This window comes from Tursiops truncatus, chromosome 11, assembly GCF_011762595.2.
Source record: "Tursiops truncatus isolate mTurTru1 chromosome 11, mTurTru1.mat.Y, whole genome shotgun sequence".
NCBI lineage: Eukaryota > Metazoa > Chordata > Mammalia > Artiodactyla > Delphinidae > Tursiops > Tursiops truncatus.
The window spans coordinates 96611345-96629561 of record NC_047044.1 but is presented as its reverse complement, the minus strand read 5'-3'; the positions used below and the strand labels follow the sequence as shown (position 1 = coordinate 96629561).

Genomic DNA, 18217 nt, shown 5'->3' with positions numbered 1-18217 from the left:
GTAAGAGGGAGAATTGGACCCAGACCAAAGGAGGAAAAGTTCACCAGGGGAATGAGGGCCCCAAATATACATTCCTGATCTTTCCTTCAAAGTCAACGGAAATGAACGTACCCTCCTCTCATTCCCGTCCTCATCCACGCAAACACTGATGAACCCTGAAACAGACACAAGCAAGATCTCTGCTCCCACCCACCATCCAGAAATTCCGAGCCCTTCACTCGGCTACCTGGCTGGTCCTCGAAGCTGGATTAACTCTGAAAAGAACGTGAGTGGGTTTAGCAGTGAGGATGCAGGTACAGGAGATTAGGAGGACGTCATCCCGTGGTTCTTTGTGGTTAGTAGTCATTACAGTGACACAACAGTGACAATATGGCAACAACCACAGTCAGTATCTCCTTGTCCTCTTTTGTATATCGATCAGTGCCTAGTGAGAGGAGGAAAACGCAGCAAGAGGCTGAAAACTTAAAAGAGATCAAGGTTCCTACCCGGAGAGCCATCGTCTCTCAAGAAAGGGCAATAACTCTGTAGCAGGTTTAGGCTCACAGCTAATTACATTAGGAAAATATAGAAAACCAGGTTTTCAAAAAAGCATGTACGGTAAAAATAAAAAGTTCCTAACCTTAAATCAACTTAAACTATGGTAGTTTGATGTTATATTCTATGTTATTGTATTTCTTTTTTTTTCATCTTTTCAGTTTCGTATTTTGTTGAAGTATAGTCGATTTACAATATTGTGTTAGTTTCAGGTGTACAGTAAAGGGACTGCTATTTTTTTTCAGATTATCTTCCATTATAGGTTATTACAAGATATTGGATGTAATTCCTTGTGCTATACGGTAAATCCCCGTTGCTTTTCTAAAGCCCTTTATACCCATGCTGACGGTGAGTGCGGGGCATGGAAGAGGTCCCTGATCTAAGGGTGTTGGAGTTCCCTGCCTCTGTCTTCCACTTCTTTGACCAAGAGCTCTGTGCTCAAGTTAGCATGGATGGTAAGGATGGAAGGAGGTCTATACACAGAGAACTTTCTGGTAACCCCTTGGAGGTTTGCCTTACGACCTTCCACGAGTAGACACTTACAGGTCCCGGTCTATAACACAAACTTACTTCAAGGCCAAATCTTGTAGAGGAGAACCTTTGAGTCTCTAGATGGGTTCGGTTGCTTTTGTTTCTGTTTTGAGGGGGATAAGAAAAACATGCCAAGACTCACCAGAGCACAGCTTGTGGAGGAAGGAATTGCCCAGGGCGACCATGGTGGGGAGGTCTTCGATCCGCTGGAGCTGCACCACGTTGGAGCTGGCCCCTGGGCCCGCCAAGATCCTCAGCTGGGCCAAGTCATACCCGTCTCCAATCCCAATGGGGAACACCGCCACTCCTAGGGTTACAGAGGAGCAAGAAAGGGTCTGTGCCAGCCTTTGGCCAGGTGGGCTCAAAATGCGCTGGCCTGAAGCTACGCCCAGCGTGTGCACAGAGCCTCATGTTTTCCAAACTGGCCACTCACACCGACCCTGTGAGGAGGGCATTCAGTCAATCAACAAACGTTAGTGAGGTCCTGCTCTGTGTCAGGTACTATTCTAAGCAGTGAGGATACTGTAAACCAAGCAGATCAAGTCCTGGCCTCATGGAGCTTACACTGGGGAGAGACAGACAACACACACACAAGTAAGTAAATATCTAGTATTTCAGACCTGCATAAGTGCTTAGGAAAAAACAAGATGGGGTAAGGAAGATAAGAGTTACTAGGGTAGGGGTGAGGGTTATTGTTTCATACAGGATGGTTGGAGATGTGTGCGGTGAAAAGATGAAGGGCAGAAGGAGCCAAGAGGACATCCTGAGCACAGAGACAGTGCGTGCAAAGGCCCTGGGGCAGAAAATTGGCTGCACAGTCCAGGGAGGCCAGAGCAGAGAAAGCGGGAGAGGGACACAGATCATGCAGAGCTTCAGAGGCCGCGGGAAGGACTAAACATGTTCTCTGAATGAAATGGGAGCCAGCCGAGACTTGAGAGCAGAGGAGTGACGTGGGTGAGCTGACTTCAATGTTTAAAGGGTCACTGCAGCTGCTCTGCTGATTGTGAACTTCGGGGGCAAGGATAGAAGCTCGCAGAAAGCTGTTCCAGGTAGAAAGCTATTACAGTAATCCAGGTGAGAGGTGATGGGGGCTTGAACTAGGAGACAGTGGTGCAGGTGGTATGCAGGTGATATGGCGTGGTGGCATTCTCAGTGTATTTTGAAGATGGAACTATAGTTTGTTGATGGACTGGATGGACGTATGGGAGAAATAGAGGAATTAAGGACGCTGAGGCTTTTGGCCTGAGCAACTGGAAGGATGGAACCGCCATTTTCCTAAGATGGGAAAGACTGTAAGAAGAGGGGATTTGGAGGTGAGGGTCAGTAATTCAGTTTATGCTGAGGTGCCTGTTGGAACATCTAGGTGGAGATGTTCTAATTCCTAATCCAGACTGGAGATAGGAATTCTTAAGTCAATCGTGCATAAATGTATCTAGACGAATGACACAGAATGAGACCACCCAGGAGGTGAGTGTAAGAAGAGAAGAGAAAATGTCAGTCACAGGGCTTAGCCCGGGGTACGTGCGCCTACAGGTGAGAAACAGGCTTTGAATGGTTCAGTCATGTGCCCTGGATCATGTCTGTTTCCTCCAGACCACAGCTGCTTCCTTTCTCGATGAAAGACTTTCTTTGGATTCTTGATACTAAAGGAGAAAAGTCTCCATCATAAAATTACCCCAATTAGTTCTCCAGAAAGTTCTAGGTATTTGCAGTTTGCTTACGATTAGAGCTAAGTTTCTGCTAGCAGCTTTTCACCTTTTCTAAGCTGGTTGTATCACCCCAACGTACATCCTTTCAGGGTCCTTTTCCCCAAAATAATAGGTTTCATCAATAGGTCACATTCATTCATTTAACAAACGTTAAATGACCACCTATTTTGTGCATCGTGCACAGACGATACAAAAATAAGCAAGATTTTGCCCATGCCTTCAAAGAATCCCTAGCTTGTGCAAGAAACAGACATCTAACATAAAAACAACGTGGTTTGCACATTTTGAGTCGTTCCAATGGTACAGAAAAGGGAGTGAATAACTCTCGGGAAGACATCAGAGGAGAGACAGAGCGGGGTTTTGAAAGATGAGCCACGGGAAGGTGTCACGTCATGTCATCCCACTCACCCAGCCCCCCGCCAGCGCGACACTGCCTGCCCCGGCTCACGTGCTGTTGCTGTTCCCAGCACAAGCTCTCATAGGCACCGAGGCTCGGGCACACCTGCATCCGTCCCCTTCCTAAAGCAGCAGCCTTGGTCTCCTGTCCATCCTGCACCCCCCAAGCCCCTTAGGCTGCTACTGGACAGGGGCTCAGAATACAGGAAGGTCTCCGACGGCTCTCAAAGCCCCAAAATGTATCACTCTAGCCTCAGAGTGGAGAGAGGCTAAGGACACCACAGGCGCGGGGGTATGACCCAGCCCTCAACGCAGAGGGAATATGTGGAGAGGTTAAAAGGTACGGTCAAGGTCTTCCCTGGTGGCGCAGTGGTTAAGAATCCGCCAGCCAGTGCAGGGGACACGGGTTCGAGCCCTGGTCCGGGAAGATCCCACATGCCGCGGAACAACTAAGCCCATGCACCACAACTACTGAAGTCCACGCGCCTAGAGCCCTCGAGCCACAACTACTGCGCCTGCGTGTCACAACTACTGAAGTCCGCGCGCCTAGAGCCCGTGCTCTGCAACAAGAAAAGCCACCGCAGTGAGAAGCCCGAGCACTGCAACGAAGAGTAGCCCCCGCTCGCCGCAACTAGAGAAAGCCCGCGCGCAGCAACGAAGACCCAACGCGGCCATAAATAAATAAGTAAATAAATAAAATACATTTATAAAAATAAAGTTACAGTTGAAAGCATGCAGACACATGAAGGATAAACACACATTTATTACTGCTTGGTGTCCAAATAACACAGGGATTGGGCAATTCCCCGCTGCTTGAAACCAGGCCCCATGTGGGTATTAAGTATTCAAAATCAGCCAGGACGTCGCAAAGTAACCGCCGCCCACTCTGAACCCGCTAGCAGTTTGCGGGCGCAGGACTGCACCCCCGACACTTACGGTTGGATCTGGCGGCAGCGGCGGCCTCACCCACTGAGTCCGTGGAAGTGCCCATGACCAGGATGACCACCGCCTTCGAGGCTTCAGGCCTGGCGCCGTGGACTTGGGATGTGACATAGCGCACCGCAAAGCCCAACGCGTTCCCTGGAAGAGAGAACGGGCCACACAGTCAGTCCTGATGCGGGGAAGGTGGGTGTGAGGCCGGCTGAGCGTCCTGCCTCCAGGGGGAGCCTTAGGTCATCGAAACGGAGTAACTCAGAGACTCAGAGAGTCTCACACACAAGTGAGATCGATCGGGAAGAGCACCTTGGCCCTTGGTTTACGGGGAAGAAAACGAAGGCCAAGGAGCCAAGGGCCGGCCGGGGTTAACCGGTCACTTACACCAAGAACTGGGGCCAGACGCGGCCCCTGCACCCCAGCCCGCCAGCGCGTTACCGATTTGGCTGGGGCCGCCCTCCTGCTGCATGTGGTCCACGAGGCTCAGTAAGTGGGTCTTCTCCAGGGGCACGGTCCACGGCACGTCGATGGTGGTGATACTTCCGTACTGGAGCACCGACACCTGGGTGAGCTGAGGGCCTGACAGGAGAGGAAGCACAGAAGTCACACTTTGAATCAGGAAGAGCCCCTGAAAGCGCCCCTTCGGGCACCTCACTCACCTATATTGGCTCTTGAGATGAAAGCCTTGGCAAAACTCTTCATTTCGTCAAAGTAAGAAGCTGGAAAGCTGGAGGAGCCGTCCAGGAGGAGGACCACATCCAGGGGCTGGCTGCAGTCTGCAAGGAGAGCAGAGGGGAGCAACCAGGGCTGTGGGGGACTGGCACCAGGCCCCTGCAGCAGACACACACTCAATGGGTATTCAGGGCGCTACCGACCACGCAGCGCCACAAAGGGGAGGCGTGTCCCCCGGTTCTGCACCTCGGCAGCTGGCGCCAGGCAGCAGGGAAGGGGGCCGTGAGTCCCCGGGTTTGGAGGCACTGGGGAGACTCCAACTCCACCCAAAGGCAGTTTAAATGCTACAGATGGAAGCAAGAGGCATCCTCCTCTCCATTTCGGGGGCTGCAACTCTTCTAGAACTGAGTGAAATACTGGAGCAGAAAACAGGCAGATGACAAGAGGAAACAGAGCAGCACACTCCTGGAAGGTGGGCTTGTGTGTCCTCAGGTCTCACGGGGCATGCAAGGAGCTAGAAGGTGAACCGATTAAAAATGCCTAAAGCTCATGTTAATGTTTGGGAACAGGGTCACGATCGCAGTGAGGAAACAAACTCTGGCCCAAACACTGTTCTGAGGTTTGATGATGCTATTACTGAAATAGCACGAGAATTTAGACAAATCTGTGGCTCTGATGAAAACAAAAACAAAGAAACAAAGGCACGGATAACGAGTATGGGGATCAAGAGACCGTAAAAGAAGGCTAGTGATTCTGGGGCGTCCCAACCACACCAAGTCAAGGTGTTAAAGAGCTCGGAAGTGACGCATCGTTAGTATCAGTTAAGAGGCAATAATCACAGCCGTGGAGTTACGTCATTTCTGAGCACCTGCTAAGTACCGGGTACCGCTCTAAGCGTATTTCAAGTGCTAGTGTTACCAGCATTTTACAGATGAGGAGACTGATGGACACAGGGGTACTTGCCCAAAATTACCCCAAAATTATTACCAAAATAATTGCAAAAATTACCCAGCTCGTAGGTGCCAGAGGTGAGATTCAAACTAAGGCAGCCCGGCTCCAGAATCTACTGGACTTCCTGGCCTTGCCCCGAAGAATGTCAGGCGCTGAGAAAAATTTTATCCACCCAGTGTGGTAAAAAAAGCTGATAGTCGCCATATTGAACAGGCTGCCTCCAAGGCAGGGAGTGGGACTGGGTGGGGATGCGGCTATATGGTAAAGCAGGACTTGTATTTTTTTTACTCCATATCCTGGTTTTGCTTACATCTTAATAAGCTTGCATTACCTTTGCATTTTCAAACTCAGACCATAAGAAAAGATCCTTCCCCCCAAACAAAGATCACAGGTGCAGCTCCCTGCCCGGGAGGTGAGGAAACGCAGACACTCTGAAGGCAGGGGTCTGGCCGAAGGCACAGAGCAGGGAAGCCAGATCTGAACCTGAGAATCGCGTCTCCACCAAGGCCACCCCCAGTGCCCCCAAGTCCTCGCCCCCATGCAAGGCGCCCGCATACCTGAGACGGGGGCGGAGGTGGGGAGATGCGGCCCCTCTCTGGAGCAGCACCTCTGCAGCACCAGGTCAGGAGCCTCTCGGGGGAGCGTCTCGAAGTCCTTGATGAAGATGGGGGCCTGGGGCCAGCCGATCTTCTCCAGCTCCGGCACGTCCACGCGAGGCCCCACTCCGATGGGCACCACCTGGATGTCTCCGGGCATCCGCCTGATCTCATCTGAGGCCGGGCTTCCCGTGACCATGTAGACCAGGTTGGGCGCCTGCCCCCGGTCCCCCTGGCTGGCCGAGAAGCTGTGCTCCGACAGGTACTGCAGGGCCAGCCCGGTGTTGGTCCGGTTGCCACCCCGGTAGCGGATCTCCCGCAGCCGCCGCAGGACGTCCTCCTTGGACTGCGCCTCTCTGAAGGAGTGCTCCACGGTCACCACGTACGAGTACTGCAGCACCGTGACGTGGACACCGTCCTGGCCCACGTCCATCTGCCGGATCACCTCCTCCAAGAACTCTGTGCTCCTGTTGAAGCTGGCCTCGCCCACGCTGTCCGACCCTTCCAGGAGGAACGCCACATCCAGGACCACGGAGCTCCTCCTGGGCGCCAGCGTCACGGAGACCTGGGCCGTGAGCGGCCGCTGCGTGGGGGCAGGTGCTTCGGGGGCGAGGTCGCAGAGGTAGCTGATGATCTCATCCCTCCGCTGCTCCAGCTCGTCCACGCCGCTGAGCACGAAGGCCTTGTTCTCGGGGGCCTGCTTCTCGAGGAGGCGGATCTGCCTGAGGCTGGCGTGGGGCCCGATGCCCACGGGGACCAGGACGACCTTCTTCTTCTTCAGGCCCTGGACGTAGCGGACCAAGTTCCGGGCCAGCCTGGGGGGCTCCTGGCTGGCCGTGAGCAGCAGGGCCACGCGGGAGGCCTCAGGCCGGTCCACCTTGCTGAAAATCTGGAAGAGCGTGTACTTCAAGACCTCGCTGGTGGAGGCCACCTCGCTGCCCGCGTACTTCACCTGCCCGGCGATGCGCCGCAGCTCCGACGGCCGCTTCCGGTCCTGCAGTGCGATGTAGGCGTGGGAGCCGTCATGGTACTCCACCACGGCCACGCGGATGCGCTTCTGGGAGATGTGCAGACGCTCCATCACGCCCACCACGAACGCCTTCAGCGTCTCGAAGTCGGCCTCAGACAGCTTGGAGGAGCCGTCCAGCAGGAAGACCAGGTCCAGGAGTTTGCTGCAGAAGAAGTCGTGCAGGGGCGGCTCCGGCGTGTCCTCCACGTACGGGGTGGTGAGGTCAACCGGGCCTTCTGTGGGGGGCACCACCAGGCCTCCCGGTTCCCTGCAGGCTTCACAGGCGAGGCTGACACCATCACAGTGACTGCAAGAGGGGAGAGACCGAAATGGTTCAGGAAGAACCTCTGGGCACTTCCCAGCCCACCGAACCCGAGACCCCAAGGAACACTCCCCACTCGAGAGAGACACCATGTTTAACATAGTCCCCAAGCAGCCCCCCTACACACATACACACACACACACACACACACACACACACACACACAGACACTTCCCTTGAGTTTTGATCCCCTTGAAAGCCAAAGATTTCACCCACCCTAGGACCTGAAAAAGAATCTTTCTTCTTTCTTAGCAATCCACACAGCCATTCAAAGTTGGTTTATTTTCAACCTATGTCTCTAGCAACATAAATATTTAATTATAATCCAAGCCTTCTCCCAAATATCTCCAAAGACAAACACTGCTCTAAGATGTTGAGGCTGAGCAGGCCTTATAAATGTTCTATCGAAGACAAACGCGTTTCAGTATTTATTACAACAGAATTTAAGCTGCATGAATTCTGTACTATGTTAACATGTTGGGCCCTAAGGAAGAGAGGAAAACTGGAGTAAAATCATTTCAGAGAGATGAATAAAGATGCAAAATCCCAGCTTGATCCGGCAGAATAAAGTACTGGGAGTGGCACACGGGGGTCTCCAAGACGTTAGACAGAGAACGACAGTGACTCACTCATTCTTTCTTGCAATGGACCCACCATTTACCCCCATCCTGTGCCAGGGTCTAGCTGTGCTCCACACCCAGCCCCAAGCCCCCCACACAAATTCTCACCCCGCCAGGCCAAAGTTCCAACCCCCTGGGCACGTCTCTCTTTCACCAGTGTCCTGGAAAGTGGCAGGCTCCGTCAGACCACAGGAGAAATCAAGCTGCCTGCGGCGGTGACCCACACAGGCTAGAACCTTCTCCTTCAACCCCGGTGGGAGCCCGGGGGCAGCGACCCGTGACTCCCAGTTACAAGAGCCGCATCCTGGGACCTTGGCCATGGCCCGAGGTGTCTGTGCCCCACTGCAGAGTCAGGGGCTCCACCTCTCTTCCTGCCCTGCATCCCCACCTCCAGTAAAAAAGAAATCTGACTTCCATAGATGCCTGTCCCCGGACTAGATGCCACCTCCAAGGATAAGAAGAGACCACGTCCTTCCTTCAGCAAGAAGAGCTAGAAAACCTAAATCTCTTGAGAGATATTTCCTGGAAAAGAAATATAGCCGGTCCTCAAAGACAGAGAAGCAAAGGAAGTAAGAACAGGACATTCTTCCCCAAGCCGACACTTCTGGGCAGGCCCCCAGGTAAGACAGTAAGACCCATCACTCCGGACAACCAGGGGGACTGTGTTACCAAATCTGGCAGCGCTCAGGGTCCCCGGCGTTCAAGGTGATTTTCTTCCCGGGCGCTAAGCGCTGCCCGGCCGCCTCACACACAGGGCAGTCTTCAGGGTTGACACAGGTCTGCAAAAGCTCATCCAAGATTTTCCCTGCACGCGAAGCCTCTCGTTAGGAGCCAAAGTTCCCACCTTTCCCACAAGGAAGACCCTCCTTGCACTAGAAGGCCTGTCCCAGCTCTGCCTGCCTCCCCCAAGGGTCCCCTCACTGCTTAGGGAGCATCCTTCTTTCTGAAAAATTAGGAGGGGGTGTTCCTTCCCCCACCTCGCCTCCTCCAAACCCCAGGACAAAGCAAATCTTATCTCCAAGGGTCTTTTTGCTCCTCCACCGAAGGAGAGATCTGATAACTCTAGATCTGTGCTATCCAATACTGTAGCCAGTAACCACGTGCGGCTGGTTACGTTTAAATCTCAACTAAGTAACGTTCAATAAAATTGAACATTCAGTTCCTCAGACACAGGAGCCACATTTGAATAGAACTTTCCCAGCACTGCGGAAAGTTCTACCAGAAAGCGCTGCTCTAGATGATACGCCCATAAATAGACCCCAGAAGCACCGCATGGGAGCTCAGCTTGACAAAAACCACAGCTGGCCTGGCTTTGGTGGAAGGACACGGAAACACGACCTAGGGTAGTGGGGCTGGGGACAGGGCGCCACCAGGCGAGGCCGAGAAGAAGCAGTGCAGGGAGCCAGCTTTCCTGAGGACCATCCCAGCCCCGCACCCCTTCCCCGCGGGGGCCAGGGCCTCACCCGGAGGGCAGTGTGCGTGACAGCCCTCCACACACTGCACGGGGCAGGCCAGCGGCTCAGGGTGCTGGCACGTGACGGGACAGGCAGGAGCACAGCTGTTGTAACGCCACTCACACTGGTACCCACTGTCCCGCAGGTTCCGTTCCTCGCAGCTCTGGGCTGTGCAGACCCCAAAACAGGCAGGACCGTTATTAAAGCACCGGGCAACCCTGGGCAACCCCAGACAGATGGCCCCAAGGAGGGGATGAGGGTACTGGGGAACTACGGAGTCACCACGTGAGAGGCGTCTAGGCTTTGAGAGCCCCTGAGCCAGGAGCCTCGCGGTTCTGAATCCATTTTCCTCATAAAAACGATCACCCACTTACATGCAGGAAGGAAGGCGCAACATAAAGTCTGAGCTGCTTGACCACGACGGCAAATGTGATCGTGTCTAATCACAGACACTCTGACCACCTTCTTCTCTTCGTCACTGCTCCCTCTTCTCCATTTCCTTGAATCTCTCTCCCCACTGCTCTCTCCCCATCGCTGTCTCCAGCCCCACGCCTCCTCATGCCCATGCGTGCCTTAGCCCCCTTCAGCCTCGGCCATCACCCCCGCATGGGTCTCTGTCTTCTCCCCCACCAAGGCGCCCTTCCTCACCACCCAAGGTCTAAATGCGCGAGGGGGGAGGGGCGTGTCTGGGACCACGAGGGACAGCAGGACTCACGGCACAACGTGGGCATCCTCCAGGCCACCACCTCGCCGTGCCGGGCACACACGTGGGCGTAGGCAGCGATGGCGTCGCAGAAGCAGGCACAGTCCCCGACGGACTCGCAGGAACAGGTGTCGTAGATGCAAACATCCAGGTATGGCTCGGGGTCCACCTGCAAGGGAGACGCAGGTGGCCTGGGCTGCACTTGGGGACTCTGGCTCTTGGTCTGGGCGTGAATGTTCCAGTGGTCAGAGGAGGGACAGGGGCTCCAGACAGAAGGAAAGATGTGAGGCAATGGTCCCAAGGAGGAAATGGGTAAAAAGGCAGAAATCCTACGTTCTTATGTGGAGTCCAGCAAGAAAAGGGGAAAAAAGCAACCCTGTCAGCCTCTCCTAGAAGAGATGTGCCTGAGAATTTTTCAAAAGAACATTCCTTTCTGTCCATCTGTCCACGTACCTGCTCAGCCATCCATCCGTCCCCATAAGCCACTCCCACCCTCTTGGGTGTCTGCGTGTTTTACATAAACACCACACACACACACACACACACACACACACACACACACACAAACACAAACACACTCTTTCCTGGCCTCCATTCAGCAAAGAGACTGAGGAAACACATCAGGACCACTCACACTGTCTCGCTGAGATGCTACAGGCTAGCGTGCTGGACCGTGGCCGGCCCGGTGCTCCTGGACTCCGACCCTAGATCTCCCCGGAGAGGAAGCCCACCGTCGGTCCGTGCTCAGTCTCAGGAGCCACCTCTCACCTTCGGCTGCCCCAGACGTGCCCCCCACACCCACCTTGTTCAGGGCAGTTGTGGTGAGGATGAATTCGGACGTTAAGCCGGTCACTGTGCCCAACAGCCCCGGTTTCCCTGACCCTCTCACTGTCCCCGCCCTTCCAGCTCAGGTGCCTCGGGTCTCCACCAAACCAGGGGATCCTAAGTATCCTTCGGGTCCTGAGGGATTAAAAACCACTGGATGGACAGAAAGAGCTGAGACACAGGTGTTCAACCGTCACTCCCACGAGGGAGCTGCCACGGAGCAGCACGCGTGTGCACCTGGCTGTGTGTGTGTGTGTGTACATATACATAGACACACGTGTACCCACACATACACAGGTGTGCGTATATACATTCAGACAGAGATAGAGAGAAAACTGCATCGAAACTTGTTTGGGGAATTCCTTGTCACCTTGTGAGATAAAGACACAAAAAGAACCTGCTGTAGAGCACAGGGAACTGTACTCAGTAGTCTGTAATGGCCTATATGGGAATAGAATCTAAAAAAAAAGCAGTGGATATATGTCTTTGTATAACTGATTCACTTTGCTGCACAGCAGAAACTAACACAACACTGTAAATCAACTATATTCCAATAAAAAATTTTTTTCAATAAAATAAAATAGAAAACCCACAAGGACCTACTGTGTAGCACAGGGAACTCTGCTCAATACTCTGTAATAACCTAAATGGGAAAAGAATTTGAAAAAGAATAGACACATGTATATGTATGAGTGAATCACTTTGCTGTACATCTAAAACACAGCATCGTTAATCAACTACGTTCCAATATAAAATAAAAATTAAACAACAACAAAAGACACAGAAAGAAGCCATAGAGTGCAGGCTGAAAATCTGGCTTCAAGACCAGAAAGGAGTTTCCGTGAGACAAGACCTGGGAACGGGGGCAGCGGCGCGGTGCCCGGGGCCAGAGACACGGTGGGCATGGGAGAAGGAAGCTCCTGCTCTGATGTCGGAGACAAGATCATCTGTGGGCGACAAGCCCTAAGACTGAGGCTGGAAGAGCAGCAGCATTGGATGCCCAGAGAACCATGCAGAAAAACGATCTGCCGGGCACTGCTCTCCTCATACACCCTCGATTATTCTTTCTGCTCCCCAGCCTGAAGCCAAGAGAGGTGAGAAGCTGCAGACGATCCCTGAGGCTCCTGCAAGCAACCACAGCTAGAAGCGCCTGCCCCCGGGGGCCCCGCCGCCCTCACCAGCCTGTTGCACTCCTGGAAGATGTCGCTGGTGAGGATGCTGCAGGAGGAGTCCACCATCGTCTGCTTCAGGACGTTGTTGTGGCAGGTGGCAGGGGAGGGGTCCAGTGGCACCTGGGGAACCGGGCAGGAGTACACAGGTGGACCCGGAAGGGCTCCAAGAGGCCCTCTCCCCAGGCTCTGCCCCCGCCACGGGCCCTAGCACCCACCGCCCACGGTCCACACCGCGACCCCGACCTACTTTCTGGGTGTCGGCGCACCGCGGGCTCACTTTCCAGGAATTCCCGAAGTCCACGGGGTCTTCCTCCACTTGGAGGCTACTGCTGGTGAGGTCGTTGTTCTGGATGCCGTCAAAGTTCCCACACAGGCCACACACCTGCTCCTGGGGGACCAGTTGGGAGCATAAGCTTTGCAAACCTCAGAGCAAACTCTGAGTCAGGAAAGCAAGGGTTCCAGGCAGCATGGGAGGCAGGCTCGCCTGAGGAAGAGGAGGGTGGGAGGGGACAGGGAGGGAGACGCAGAAGGAGACCAGGGTGACCAGCAAAGTCTTGACCTTGCCAAGGCCTTTGCCCGGCTTCCACAATGACCTCATGTTAAGGTTAAGGAAACCAAGGCCATTCACAAAGAGAGGCAGCCCACCCATGTCCCTTGGATGGCCAACTAGGCCTCCAGGGCCCTGGTGTCTGCAGTATAAACCATCAGCTGCCCCAGTAAGGGTCTGAGCAGAAGAGGAGCTGGTCCAGCATTACACCAATGAGAATGTGAGAAGTCTGAGGGGGGAACGTTCTAGTCCTACTTGACCGTGGACAGGTGAGTCCCTTACCTAAACAACTGCAGCCTGTTCGGAGCAGGCTGGCCAGCACTAAATGCCCCCAGGGCTGACGTAATATCTTCCTCAACTCCATGTTCACCTATCATGGGCTGCAGGACACAAGTCCTGACCGACTAATGAATGAATGGGTGGAAACCATCACATAAGAACCCTGGACAAAACCGGAGCTACTTGGCCTGGAAAAGAAAAGATGCCATGCTCTCAGAACAAATTTGGAGCCCTGCCTCGGGACAAAGAGATGTGACTTATTCTATTTTGCTGGGAAACATGGACAAAAGGACAGAGATCTTTACATGGCCCGACAGCCCCCATGGCATGGCCCCTGCCCCGTCCCTGCCCTTGGTAACTACCAGTCACCCCAAGCCCCTCCTCTCCAGCCGCCCTGGCCTCCGTGTCCAAACGCAAACACCGTCCACCTTAGGGCCTTGGCACCTGCCACTCCATCTGCCTGAATTCTCAAGTCAGGACATTTACGCGGCTCCTTCCCTCCCTTCCACAAAGACTCCACTCACACCCTTTGAGACGGGTCTCATCAGACCAACCAGTCTAAAACACACAATATCCCCACTAGAATATGATCTCCACCACGGTTGTTGTGGACAAAACCATGGTGCCCGCAAAGATATCCACGTTCTCATCCCCAGAAGCAGGAATATGTTACCACACGTGGCAAAAGGAACTTTGCAGGTGTGATTGCGTTAAGGGTCCTGAGATGGGAAGACTGTCCTGGATCATCTAGGTGGGCTCAGTGCAATCACAGGGTCTCATAAGGAGCACAGAAGTCAGAGTGAGAAATGTGATGTGACAGAGAGAAGCAGAGAGAGTGGAAGACACTATGCTGTTGGCTGTGACGATGGAGGATGGGACCACAGCCAAGAGATGTGGGCAGCCCCAGAAGCTAGGAAAGGCAAGAAGACAGATTTTCCCCTAAAGCCACCAGAAGGAATGCAGCCCTGCCGACCAATTGTATACTTTTGATCTCCAGAACCAGAAGATAATCTGTTTGTGTTGCTTTTCTAAGCCACTAAGTCTGTGGTAATTTATTATAGCAGCAATAGGAAACTAATACGAAGCTAAGATACATATAAATATAACTATATATATATAACTATATATATGACCATAACCATGGATACATATGTATGCATAGTTATATATAGTTCTTTCCCTGCTGTATCCACAGTGCCTAGAACAGTTGCCGGGAAGGTCTGTCCTGCCACCAGGGCAGACAGAGCACTTGTCACATTCATGCCCGTCAGAGAAAATGAAGTCCCAGCAAACCATCGGAACCTGGACGGATACTGCAAGCAGCTTTCCCCAAAGCAGGTGCTGAGTGGTTTCACTGCAAGCGCCGGCCGGTGCTGGCCTGTGGCCCCGTGGGAGGGTGCACCTGGCACGCTCTGCGGAGTTATGATAACATCATGCATGACCATTTGCCTCTTGAGGTTAAGAAACCTTGAGAATAGCTCTTGCCCATCTTTTCTTTCCTTCCTTTGTGGATATAAACTGCTTGCCTAGCAAGGCCACTCCAGGGACTGTTTGCAGGGTCCGGGAACCCTCCCTCCTTCTCAGAGACAGCCTGTCTCGGGAACAGCCAAGGTGAACGCTAACCCTTGAGTCTTATTTGCAGCGGGAGGGAGGCTGGACTAGGTGACCACCCACCCTCCCCCAAGACGGCGGGCGGGGGCCGCGGACTGCTGCTCAGGAAGCTGAAGATGCAACCGGACAGGATGAGGGGGAAGCGGAGAAGGGCCACCCACCTGGTAAGTCTGCTTCAGGAACACAGAGATACCCAGGCGGCGGTCCCAGACCACGGAGAGGGCCTTGCCCAGCAGCACAGTGATGTACAGGCCGGACTCCACCACCTCAAAGTAAGTCTCATCCTTCATGGACCTCTTCACGCTCACCTGAGGGAGGACGCAGTGTGAGACCAGGACACTGATGGTCAGGTGTAAGGCCCGGCTCCCCCCGCCCCGCGGCCCTCCAGAGCCGCTGGTCATTTGCCCCGTTCGGCCAGAGCTGCGTCCATCTTGCCTACCTCTCTCCAAGAATCCTAGGATAAAGAGGTGGCGGCAAAAACATAATTACAAGATTAAAAATACAATGAAACCTACTGGCAGAAGATCACCTATCACGTCATGAAAAGAATTTTTTGGACACTTGATCATTAAATACACATGGTCCCCTAAAGATGTTTTTAACGTGGTGATGGTTTTAAGCACCTCTAGGCAACTGATTTAAAATGGACCTAGAGACTGTCATACAGAGTGAAGTCAGTCAGAAAGAGGAAAACAAATACCATATGCTAACGCATGTATATGGAATCTAGAAAAGTGGTACTGATGAACCTAGGGGCAGGGCAGGAATAAAGATACAGACGTAGAGAATGGACTTGAGGACACGGGGAGGGTGAAGGGTAAGCTGGGACGAAGTGAGAGAGTGGCATGGACATATATACACTACCAAATGTAAAATAGCTAGCTAGTGGGAAGCAGCTGCATAGCACAGGGAGATCAGCTCAGTGCTTTGTGACCACCTAGAGGGGTGGGATAGGGAGGGTGGGAGGGAGACGCAAGAGGGAAGGGATATGAGGACGTATGTATACATACAGCTGATTCACTTTGTTATACAGCAGCAATCATTGTAAAGCAATTATACTCCAATAAAGATGTTAAAAAAATAAATAAAATAAAATCCCTTATTGGCTTATTAAAAAATAAATCCACCGCTTTATTAAAACGAGCACTAGATTCTCCCCTTTCCTCCCATCTCCCACTCGAGTTGCCGTCAGCAGGAGTCACAGCTGAACAGGGAGACAGGGAAGCTCGGCGCTGGAAGCAGGAATCCCAGACTTCAGCCCCCAAAGGACCTGAGCCCTTGACTCCGCTGACTCGCTGCCGGGGCCGAGCCCTCCCTGCCCGTTTCACGGTACTTGGCTGACCATCTAACCCATAAGACTGAGGCTGACGCTAGGAACTTGTCACCCCTTCACCAAGGTCCTCTCCCTGGGGACACACCACAGGCACAGCCTCCCACTCTATGTCACCACTGTCATCTGTCCTAAGTAGAACTGTCCCTGAAATGGACACGGCTGACCCAAGTCAACAGGTCCTGCTTGCTCCACAGCTATCTTCTCTAAGGGAGGAGAATTCACCTCCCACCCCCTGGTATCAGCAGGGGATCTTCCTGGACCGGGGCACGAACCCGTGTCCCCTGCATCAGCAGGCGGACTCTCAACCACCGTGCCACCAGGGAAGCCCAGCGGTGGGTATTTGCCAGAAGGTAGGATGCGGGCTGAGGCCACGGAACAAAATGAAGATACGGGGAAGGGGTGAGCCCAGACCCAGGACTCCCAGGTACTGATGTGGCCAGACCAGCACAGCTGTGCTCCAGGGACCCCTGCCACTTCAGACGCAGGTTCCTGGGCCTCACCCAGACCTGAGCCAGGACCTCAGGGTGGACCTGAAGGTTGGTGTCTTAAACAAGGTCTCCTGGGTGGTTCTCAGGTAGACCTCTGAGAGCCACTCCGCGAGCTCTTGGCACACAGGGCCTGAGTCTGTGCACTTTGAGCTCTTTAGCAAAGATTTTATCTAAAAAGAACTGAAAAACATAAAAGAAGGTAAAAATCCCCCCAAACACCATCATCTCCCAAAATATATATTTATATATGCGTGTGTATATATAACATATTGGATGTATAATAAGTGTGTATATACTTGTATATATATTATATATGTATATATATGTATGTATATGTGTGTATATATTTTTGTGAATATATGTATACAAGTGTGTATATGTGTGTATACATTAGTATATAATATATAATGTGGGTACATAATATATACTATATATATGTGTATATGCGTGTATATATTTGTATATATAATATATGTAAATGTGGGATAGATCTGTATATTATGTATACATGTGTATATTTGTATGCATAGTATACGTGCATATATGTGTCTATACATTTGTATATATAACACGTATAAATGTGGGTATATAATATATATGTGTGTATTTGTATGCATAATATATGTGTACCTGTGTGTACATTCATATATATAATACATAAAACTGTGGGTATATAATAAATATGCATTTGTGTGTATACTTGTGTGCATAATATATGTGTATACATTTGTATATGTAATACATATAAATGTGGGATTTAACATATATGTATATGTGTGTACTGTGTATAACATATTTGCATTCATAATGTATGTGTACATATGTGTTCATACATTTGTATACATTATATTTATACATACGTGGGCTATGATATATATGTATATATGTGCATATACATTTGTATATATAATACATACGTGGGCTATGATATATATGTATATATGTGCATATACATTTGTATATATAATACATACGTGGGCTATGATATATATGTATATATGTGCATATACATTTGTATATATAATACATACGTGGGCTATGATATATATGTATATATGTGCATATACATTTGTATATATAATACATACGTGGGCTATGATATATATGTATATATGTGCATATACATTTGTATATATAATACATACGTGGGCTATGATATATATGTATATATGTGCATATACATTTGTATATATAATACATACGTGGGCTATGATATATATGTATATATGTGCATATACATTTGTGTATATAATACATACGAGGGCTATGATATATATGTATATATGTGTATGATATATTTGTACGTATAATATACGTGTATGTGTGTACATTTGTATATATAATATATATAACAGTGGGTATATAATATACATGTATATGTGTGTATGCATAGTATACTCGTGTGTGTGTACATTTGTATATATACTGTGCATATAATATATATGTATATATGTGTGTGTATATACGGATTCCTATATGAAAGTCCTCCCACCCTCCCATCTCCCGTCGCTTCCAGAGGTCAGCCCTGGCTC

The 18217-nt window shown here is 51.3% G+C and overlaps 1 protein-coding gene across 4 annotated transcripts in view; it reads right to left on the bottom strand.

Moving 5' to 3' along the window:
* Nucleotides 1-18217, bottom strand: part of VWF (von Willebrand factor) — a 137189-nt gene that overhangs the window by 39509 nt on the left and 79463 nt on the right. For all 4 annotated transcript variants that reach the window (XR_012324549.1, XM_033867156.2, XM_033867160.2 and 1 more), the window contains exons 22-33: nucleotides 15026-15172; nucleotides 12675-12815; nucleotides 12434-12547; nucleotides 10443-10599; nucleotides 9737-9895; nucleotides 8943-9078; nucleotides 6284-7638; nucleotides 4763-4879; nucleotides 4542-4682; nucleotides 4107-4250; nucleotides 1208-1372; nucleotides 112-155 (exon numbers count right to left, since the gene is read on the bottom strand). Coding sequence is in view for 3 of the 4 variants with exons in the window: in XM_033867156.2 (XP_033723047.1) it covers nucleotides 112-155; nucleotides 1208-1372; nucleotides 4107-4250; nucleotides 4542-4682; nucleotides 4763-4879; nucleotides 6284-7638; nucleotides 8943-9078; nucleotides 9737-9895; nucleotides 10443-10599; nucleotides 12434-12547; nucleotides 12675-12815; nucleotides 15026-15172 (2820 nt within the window). In the remaining variant the exon portion in view is untranslated. The remainder of the gene's footprint in view (nucleotides 1-111; nucleotides 156-1207; nucleotides 1373-4106; nucleotides 4251-4541; nucleotides 4683-4762; nucleotides 4880-6283; nucleotides 7639-8942; nucleotides 9079-9736; nucleotides 9896-10442; nucleotides 10600-12433; nucleotides 12548-12674; nucleotides 12816-15025; nucleotides 15173-18217) is intronic.